At 32.0% G+C, this 10,120-nt stretch overlaps 1 protein-coding gene across 1 annotated transcript; it reads left to right on the forward strand.

Moving 5' to 3' along the window:
• Window positions 1-4,877: 4,877 nt before the first annotated feature.
• LOC134713702 (uncharacterized) lies at window positions 4,878-6,674 on the forward strand. Its single transcript, XM_063574994.1, has 2 exons — window positions 4,878-5,459; window positions 6,290-6,674. Exons 1-2 carry the CDS (start codon window positions 4,886-4,888, stop codon window positions 6,664-6,666), a joined length of 951 nt encoding a protein of 316 aa, XP_063431064.1. The 5' UTR covers window positions 4,878-4,885; the 3' UTR covers window positions 6,667-6,674.
• The last annotated feature ends 3,446 nt before the right edge of the window (window positions 6,675-10,120 follow it).

A 10,120-nucleotide genomic window follows, 5' to 3' on the forward strand; every position in this document is an offset into this window, starting at 1 on the left:
TGCCATTTTTTTGGCCTTAAATTTGAAATATCTTTTTTAACTCATCGGTGACCTATATTTTTTATTATTGTTTTCAAATAAGCTGTACATAAACTAAATAATTGTAAAATTTAACCGATTTCTTATATTAGGTTATTTTTTTATTTCAATATTTCCTCTTTTTCTCCTATTAGTTCAACAGAAAAAAAGGACATTAACAAAAATGTATGCTTCTTCCAGAGGCAGATTTTAGCTTAAATGAACGGTGACCCCATTTTTTTATTTCATTTTTCTTTTAAGTATATGATAAAGTTCATTTATGAAAAAATATAGCGAAATCCTATATTAGGAAAAAAAATCATTTATACCCAGGAGCCCCCTTAATTGATAAAATCAAAAGCCCAAAATCTCAAACGAATGAAAACAACTGTTCTATTTGAGGTAGTACATACATTTCCGTATTTAGGAAACGGTTGTAAAAACCTGGTTGGCGATTTGTTTTGTTGCATTTCAGTGTTCCTATTGTTTCTTTGCTTTACTCTTATAGTTGATGTGTTTCCCCCGATTTAAGTTTATAACCTGGATTTGATTTATCTTAACCAATAAATGAATTTTGATTAGCTGTATACTCCTTTTGACTTTATTTATAGCTAGCAAAACGTCTCATTTGTATGACAGTTGCATCAAATTCTTTTGAAAACAATGTGTGAACAAAATGAACAGACATAACATTGTTGAAATGTCAAATATAGTGGTAAAGCAGTCAATATGGTGTTATAATCATAAAGGGTTATTTACCTGAAATTGACAGACCACAAAGCAAAACAAATTTTTTTGATGATACATTATTGTATGTCTAAGTTTCAAGTTCATCCACCAATTGATCATTCTTAGCAAAAGGAATCAATATGCATGTTCATATTGACCTACATACAGGTAAGAGTTATGTGATATTGACAGTTTTGATGTTTTTTTAAATAAAATCAATAACAAATCTGTATCAAAAGTGCTTGTTACAAGTGTTATTTAAAAGAAGATGGGACATGATTGCCAATGAGACAACTCTTCAAAAGAAACCAAATACATTGTAGCACACATTAACCACTACAGGCCACCGTAGTGCCTTCACAAATTAGCAAAGCTCATACCGCATAGTCAGCTATAAAAGGCCCCGCCATGAAAAATGAGAAATCAAACGGCGTACTGTTTTTGGAATCTTAGTACCGCAAGATACCTCCATCCCAATATCCAATATTAGTTTCTCGAATGGTATTAGTAATTCATTGACATAAATTTATATCACTGAAACTAACAATCTGAGATAGTAGTTCCTTCCGTGTTTTTTGTCATCATTTTAGTCATTTACCTAACATAATTCGATGTTTACCTGTATATCATTCGGCTTCGAATTTACATGTCGATTAATCCAAACGCACTAAAATCGGTTACTATCGTGATCATTTGATTTTGTGTGCATGCTTCAAATAAATAATTGATATTGACTAAAACGTGAATTAATTACCAATAGTTTTATGTTGAGATACTGCTTCTAAAAATCAAGTCGACCATCATAACTGTAAATGCTTCTTGATAAAAGATCCTTCATTTTTTTTTTAAATATTTTGCAGTTAAACAAAGTTCCTGTAGTAAACTATTGCTTGCTAAAAGCCTATTTAAAGATAAAAGGATAAATATCGAGCACATAGTTTTAAATCGAAAGTAATCAATGAAGTCAGACACAATCTTAAAACATAATGACAAAACAACCAACAAAAGCAAAGCTTAAAAAATGTGTCAAGAGTTAATCTATTGTCAGCAAAACATGCGTTTATGAAGCATTATCATTTTATATATTTTCCTCAATGTATTACACTAACGAGATGATTCACTGAATTGTTAGTATGGACGAATGAATATAAATAGTCATTCAGGTGCTTCAAATTGTGTTTATCAACTTACCGACTTATTGCTTATATCCACGCCATTTGAACTCTAGGGTATTGTTGTCTCATTGGAAATCAAACAACATCTCCTTAGTTTGATATTAATCGTTGGAAAAACAGAATTTCATAACATGTTGTGAATGGTAACCCATTAAATATATAAAAAAAAATGATATTAATCAGATCGTCAACTTCATAACAAAATGTATTTTTCGTTATAAACTATTAGAAACAAAATCATATAACTAATTCCCTTGATAATCGTTTGCTCGCTTAATGTGTTCCAGCGCAATGCGATTGTCATTTTTATGTTTAAAGTTCAATCGAACATAAAGCATCTTTCATCTATATGACACATCCATAATATTGAATGTAGGATAGCAACATTCATGTTTATAGAAAATAAAAACAAAAAAAACTTCAACATGTGAAAAGAATGGTAGGCGTTCCGCACATAACAGTCTTTATATCACATTATCTTCAGCCAGCACAATCTTCAAAAATTAATTAGCTAGACAATTTATACAGTATTTAATCGGCTAGGGGGATATGGTGCAGCTTCATGTACATAGAGGGTCCAGCTCGGTGCATCAGTAGAGTATTCCAACCTCACTCACTTAGCACAAGCTTTATCTCGAAATAGATACCATTTCTGTTATGAAAAACTCGACAAAAAATAACATACGTTGAAGATCAATTTGTTTATTGTTTATTATTTATGCTTGATTTATTCATTGTGTTTTGTAACTGTAATTGGTTTTAGATAAACCCTTTACTGTAAAACAAATGTTAAAATAAAGAAATGAGGGGTAAACAAATCCATCGACCACAAATCCAAAACTTAAGTGATGGTACAACAGAAAGTCTCCATTTTAATGTTGTTGATCTATTGATTATTTTGCTTGCATCTTATTGTTTCACCTTTTTATGTCCATATTTTGTTAATGTACACATGAAATAATAGTTTTTCTTTGATGGGGAAATTTTAAAACTGCAAAGCACATATCGTTTTTCATACTCCATATATGATTAAGATCTGCAGTCAAAAGAAGAACAATTATCATTCAATCAAATGTGAAGATTTTTACATTATTTTGGGTACTTAATATCTTAACATACGTGAATGTATAAAGAGCTGCATATGCATTGTTATGTTAGAACAAGAAAGAATGATACGGACAGTCAATACGTAAGACATAAAATATACTTAGAACGTTGGTTCCCCGTTTGAATGGTTTTACACTAGTAACTGGTTGGGGCTCTGTTGAAGGCCGTACCTTAACCAATAATGGTTTACTTTTTATAAATTGTTACTGGGATGGAGAGTTGTCTCATACCACATCTGCCTTTTATATATTAAGTAAAACGTCAGTGTTAGTACAGATGAAACATTTTCCTTGTTTTCCGTGAAGAAATCATTTTAGGACTTCCTTGACATGCATTTTTATTGATATGGTTACATTTATAAATATTGAATTTTTGAAATACTAAGGCTTTTCTACCTCAGGAATAGATTACCTTAGCGGAATTTGGCAAAACTTTTAAGAATTTTGGTCCTCGATGCTCTCCAACTTCGTACTTTATGTGGTCTTTATAACTTTTTTGGATTCGAGTCGCCTGAGTCTTTTGTAAACGAAACGCGCGTCTGGCGAATATACAAAATTTAGTGTTGGTATTTATTATGAGTTTATTTACATTAATAGATATTTCTTTTCTTGGTAATTCAATTCTAACGTGATAGCATATCTTGCATAGTAAATAGTTGTAAGTTATGAAGTGTTTACCCTACGAAAACCACTAAACGATTTTTTTCTGAGTAGCTGTTGTAAGTTGGAAGTACGATAAGTATGGTCCAACCTCTGGTATACAAGCCCTTTCTTGTTCAAAAAGAAAGTTTCTGTGCTAACAAACTACAAAGTCCGATAATCATCAGATAAATTAATATACTGAAACCTAGCAAAGCAATTTCAGTTTTATATAAAACCCAAAAGTCAGTTATTACATTTGGCGTCCATGTAGGGACTCAAAAACAAGTTTAACTGTGTGATCTGGTAACCAATGTTTTAATCTAAACCATACCTCTGTCTAATGCTTCTTATTTCTATACTACATTTGCATACATCCATCTTATATATATCTAATTATTTTACCAGTACCGGGTCATTTATTTTTGCTTCACTGCTTCTAATGATATCCAGAGCTTTAAAAGGTAACGACCGATGATCAAACTGTCGACAGGCTAATGAAAACTTAGATGAATTATTAGGAACACTGGCCAACAAGCCCCTCTAAGGATCAAGACAATGAAATTTGGCTTATCAAAATAAATTTTGAACCATGTTAGACATTGTAGCACACTTGATATCAAATATTGGCTTAGAGTTTCCTGATAATGTTCTATTTCGGAACAAATTAGATATGCTCAATCTAAATTATCATCTTTGAAAATTTTAATTTTTCAAATGATTTTGATTGTTCTCCCCTCCCCCACTACCTATTACCGCCTATGGAATGTCATACCGCATACCAATAGAGGCGAAAAGTATATCTTAAATTAACTGTTAATGATGTTGATTGCTACTGATAAAGTAGCTATTCAAAAGACAGTTGTTGAATCATATTAATTGTTCAGTAATTTTTGCAATTGCATAATAGTAGTGCTACTTCAATTCAACATAAAATGTTATATCTCTGTTTGTCATTCACGATTAATTGAATGCTTTGCTCAAAATGTGTTCTATAAATGTTACTGACATATACCATATTCAATTCAAACATAGGCTGATGATACAAAAATTAATAATATGTACTTTATAGTATTAAAGTTAGATATACAAATATTAAAAGAATGATACACCTTTTCTACAAATACAACACTAAAATGTTTTATCAAAACAAGGTCGGGTAGTTTTATCTGTTTTTGTTATTGTAACAAGATTTCAGGTTTACCTAACACATACAACATGTCCTTTAAAAATCTGGATATAACATTTATTTTTTTGTGTTTTCTATCTGCTAGTTTCGAATTTTTGTTAGATGGAAAACCCCATTCATCATTTAATACAACGAGTGTAGTCGTCACTGACCAGTTAAGCCTTCTGAAGGATTTGATAATTGAGGAACGTCAGGCTAGGATTCAATTGAAAAACCAGATGGAGAATCTACAAAATTATACCAAATCTTTGGAACAACAGTTACAAAGTATAAATAATACACAAAGCAGCAACCACCAATTCATTGTTTCTGAAAATAAGCGGTTAAAACAAGATATTTTTACACTTTTCAAAATGGAGCTGAACATATCGAAAGAAATTACAACAACGCACACAAAGATAACAAACATGACAGCAGTACTTAACCAAAAAGTTCATACCACTGAATTAGATTCAAGACAGAACTGGAATAGTACAAAGAAGTTTCTGAATACCATTTTAAGTAATGAATTCAAAACTAATGATCGGATACTGGCACTAGAATCAAATATGACTAAGACGTATGCAAAAATAGTTCAGAAACTTGGAGCATGGTCGCAGAGAGGTAAGATTTTGTTAAATATATTTGTATCGAGACTGAGATTAGTGACATTTTTGTAAGAACTATTAATATTGAAATAAAAAAAAAATAATAGGATACTCTGTTCTTAGACAAACTCTTGAAACCATGAATTTTACGAGTCTTACTCTTTTGATTGTTAGTAGAGAAATAAAACAACATTCCTTAATTTGTATAATTTCAAAAACAATATTTATTTACTTAATCCCGTAGATATAACGATGTGGTTTAAAATATGTTTTCCCACGTAGAATTTTTTTATCAGGAAGTTAGAAAGATTCTATTTTAAGTAAGGAGACGTGGTATAGTAAGATCCAAATAAGTCAACTACACAGCAGAGATGAAACGACAAGGATGTAATCAACTCTTTTTCTGCTCCAACATTAAACTGAATCAACACTGTGATATGTCTTAATTTGAAACAAATCATTAGAATACTTTTCATCATTTCATTTAAAATTCAAACAGACAGGCCGCATAAAGTAATCAATTTAATAAGCTATAAATAATTCAGAAATTCCATAATTTTTCCATCGAATCAGACATAAGTTTGCAATAGTCGATTTAAGCTAGGACGACTGTTTCAAGAGCAATCAGGTGAAACAACAGTATAATAATATTGTACGTAGAAGCTTAGAATATATTTAAGAAAATGGCTGCCACATATGTTCAAAAGATGTCAAAGAGTTAAGTCCGTCATCTAAGATCTAGCGTTGACCGAAAATAGTTTTTTATCAAATAAAAAACAACTTATAATTGAGCTTTTCTTAGCTGAACATTTTCTAACTATTGATCATTGTTTGTGTAATTTTCAGCATTGTTCTCAGCATGGCCTGATACTACCACCATACACGCCGGGGGAGAAATTCCTTTCACCAAAATTCAGGTCTCAAATGGAATCAAAGACTTATCGCCGATAAGGAACCATGGAAGATTCATTTGTGAAAAAGACGGATTTTACATTGTTTCGTGCTTTATAAGGACGGACACCAGTAGCGCTAAATTTCGTATCGAACGAAATAACGATATAATAGCGGCTGGTTCAAAACATGGAGATTCTGGATTTGAATCTCACGCCGCCATTGTAGCAGTACATCTACACGTGGGAGATGTCATCAATGTAACTGCTGGGGACACAATGGTTGTTGACAGTAAATTTGACTCCGTATTTACTGTTGTTCAAATCATTTGAAAACAAATGCATATGTGCAAATTTTGATACTTTTTATCTAGCCTTTTCTTGAGTATATGTGAAGTTCAGAATAATATATTCCAGTGAAAAAAAGGAATAAAAAATATTGTTTAATATAAAGATTACGAAGTGCCGTATGATTGCCAATAAAAGACGAAAGCAACTATGAGTCAATCTGTCTTTGCCGTATTTGACACAACCTTTTTCAACTTTTGATCTTCAGTGCCGTACATCTTCGTACTTTTTTTCACTTTCGATCTTTTATATCTGGGCGTCACTGGTGAGTCTTGTGTGGACGAGGCGAGTTTTGGCACATTGAATTTTAAACATGACGCTTTTGGTTATTTATAAATCACGTGTGTCTTTGTCTAATACGTTCTTCTATTTATTTGTATTGTAGTCCGGTTGTATTATGTTGTCATTTCAATGTTATATTCAACATTGCCATTAAAGTGCGAGGTTTGGCATGCCACACAACCAGGTTCAACCCACCATTTTTTCCTTTAAGTATGTCCTGTACCAAGTCAGGAATATGGCCATTGTTATATTATTGTTCGTTTCTGTGTTACATTTTAACGTAGCGTCGTTTGTTTTCTCTTAATTTTGAGTGTAAATTCACATTGCGAAATGACGTGTCACGGTACTTGTCTATCCCAAATTCATGTATTTAGTTTTGAGGTTATATTTGTTATTCCCGTGGAATTTTGTCAGATGCTTGGTCCGTTTCTGTGTGTGTGACATTTAAGTGTTGTGTCGTTTTTCTCTTATATTTAAAGCGTTTCCCTAGGTTTTAGTTTGTTACATCGATTTTATTTTTTGTCCATGGCTTTATGAGTTTTGAACAGTGGTATACTACTGTTGCCTTTATTATTCAAAAATGAACAAGTTCGAAAAATCACTATAAAGAGAATAAAAAGAGTGGTTAAAATATAAATTACATCAGTTCGTAAGTGGCATTCGTTATGTTATTCCTGGTTGTTAAAAATGTAGATGAACAGAATTCAATCATTGCATAATTAATGAGATCGCTTAAATTGCTTTACCACAAAAACTAAATATTTTCGAATGAGAATGATTTACTTTCTGGAGAAAGAAAAGGTATTAAACAAGATGACCACAAAGTCAGAGATATCGCTGATTTAATTTTATTAAGCTGAGATTGGACATTAGACAACTTTCGAGTTCGATGCATTTCCGTCAAAAAAATAATTTGGCTTCATTGATCATCACTCGTGCGTTTTAAGGGGCGTCGTCACCTCCGTTCCAACATTCAGTGAGTGGTTGGAAAATTAGAAGCTATAATATTGCACGAATTATTCGTCAAATTGAATTCTCATAATTGTCTATAAGCACTGCTGTCATTTGGGAATTGTGATTAAGTACCTACAGAACAAATATTATTTGTAGTTTATCCTGCACAATGACGATCATTTAGACGCTTAATGAACGTTTATAGTGCAGGGATACAGGTGATCCCATTTATCTGATAAATGACGTCTTAAAAGCGCGCATTATTGAGTTTTTTTCCGGTGATAAACAAACTCGAGATGATCAATTACTTAAATCATACGGTCTGAAAGATTAATTGTGTTTAACTTTGATCTAAAGTTCAATATTTCGATCTTTGAGAAGAAGTATATCGATGACAACTAAATAATCAGGAGTCAAAAGCTTTATAAACAATTTTTATCGTCCTTGATTTTTAATATTCATCCAAGATATCGTTCATTCCACTGCTTTGATAAGCATGTCGCTTTTAAAATTAGGAAATGATGACGGATTAATTGCTGCATAATAAGGACGATATTGAACTCAAAGTTTTCTTCCTTGTTCTTTAAGGTTGGATATTGGGTGATTGTTTTAAGTAGGTTTGTTCATGTCTAGCTACTACCTTCTGTCTTTTTCTTACATTTTTGGACAAGACAACATTTTCTATTACAGAACTTTCTAACGGCCATAAGTCAAATACAAGCCGTATTTGGCACAACTTTTTGGAATTTGGATCCTTAATGCTCTTCAACTTTGTACTTGTTTGGCTTTATAAATATTTTGATATGAGCGTCACTGATGAGTCTTTTGTAGACGAAACGCGCGTCTTGCGTACTAAATTATAATCCTGGTACCTTTGATTACTATTAATAGGCTTTGTTGTAGAAAGTTTTCACCCAAAGAATGGGTGATAAAACACTTTGTCACAAACTTGATGATTTAAATCCGTATGTATTCCCAGTCGGACGGCCTAAACTATTTGCCTATCGACCGCTGCAACAATTAAAGGAACGTTAAGTCGGTTATAAGAGGCCACGACATGAAAAATATGAAACAATAGCTAACAGCCTATTATTTTTTTCAAAAATATATTCTCAGAAAAACAAATATGACAGACGAAACCAGCGACAACCACTAAACTACAAGTTCCTGAATTGGGACATGCATATACAAAATGTTGTGGGTTTAGGCAAATCTAGACAAACCCTCTAATTAACATCCTAGTACGATTGAATAACGACTCACAACACACAGTTTCAAAACAATTAAATCAAATCAAATTTTAGAATCAGTAATAAACAGAACACATTCAATTATGCTTGTATTACGTTTTGTCAGTCGTGTTTTGCGTTTCATGTCTTTGGTATATATTTACACAACATTGCTGCTGGATCCAAAACACGATCACATTTACTCATTATGTCTGTTTGGTTTGAATGACTAATTTCGTCAATATAACGGAACTGTAAACAAATGGCATACAGGTGGAAGTTTTAGCTAGATATAAAACCAGTTGTAATCAATAATGTATTTGATTCTCAAGAAAGTCAGTTTAATTGATGTCTAAAGTAATCATGTCTGTAAGATTTTGTGTCTTTTGTTAATTTATATTGATAAATTGTCAATTTGCTTAATTTGTATTTTACCTATTCTAATATCGGACTCTAGCTCCTTTTATACTGAGTTTAATGTGTGGTTGCAGTATTTTTGTTTATTCCATATTTGCGCATATCACTTAACCGCATGTTTGCGCTATTTCAAAGAGAGACCCCTCTGGCCTTTATTAGTCTTGTAAACTAGGCTTCACTGATATGTTTCACAGTTTAGGGTCATTTAGGACGACTTTTTTTCTCTGAACAAGTGTAAAATATTGTTTAGGTGCCAACTGGAGCCCAGCTCAGAGTGTGTTATTTGCACACTGGTTTGAAGACCCATTATCGGCATTTGGCTGTTTTCAGTTCTTTGGTCGGATAACTGACTCATTCCCTGTTTTCTTTTTTTTTTCTTTTTTTTTTTTTTTTTTCCTTTTTTTTCCCCCCTGTTTTCAGTCTAAACTATATGAGATATTTTGCCTTCCCGCCGCTATCAGTTCTTGATTTTTTTCATTATTGTGTTTTCCTAAAATTCAGATTGTGATTAAATGCTAAATCTTCCTTCTTTGCTTTAATAAATAAAATAACAATGA

This window comes from Mytilus trossulus, chromosome 4, assembly GCF_036588685.1.
Source record: "Mytilus trossulus isolate FHL-02 chromosome 4, PNRI_Mtr1.1.1.hap1, whole genome shotgun sequence".
NCBI classification, from domain to species: Eukaryota; Metazoa; Mollusca; class Bivalvia; order Mytilida; family Mytilidae; genus Mytilus; species Mytilus trossulus.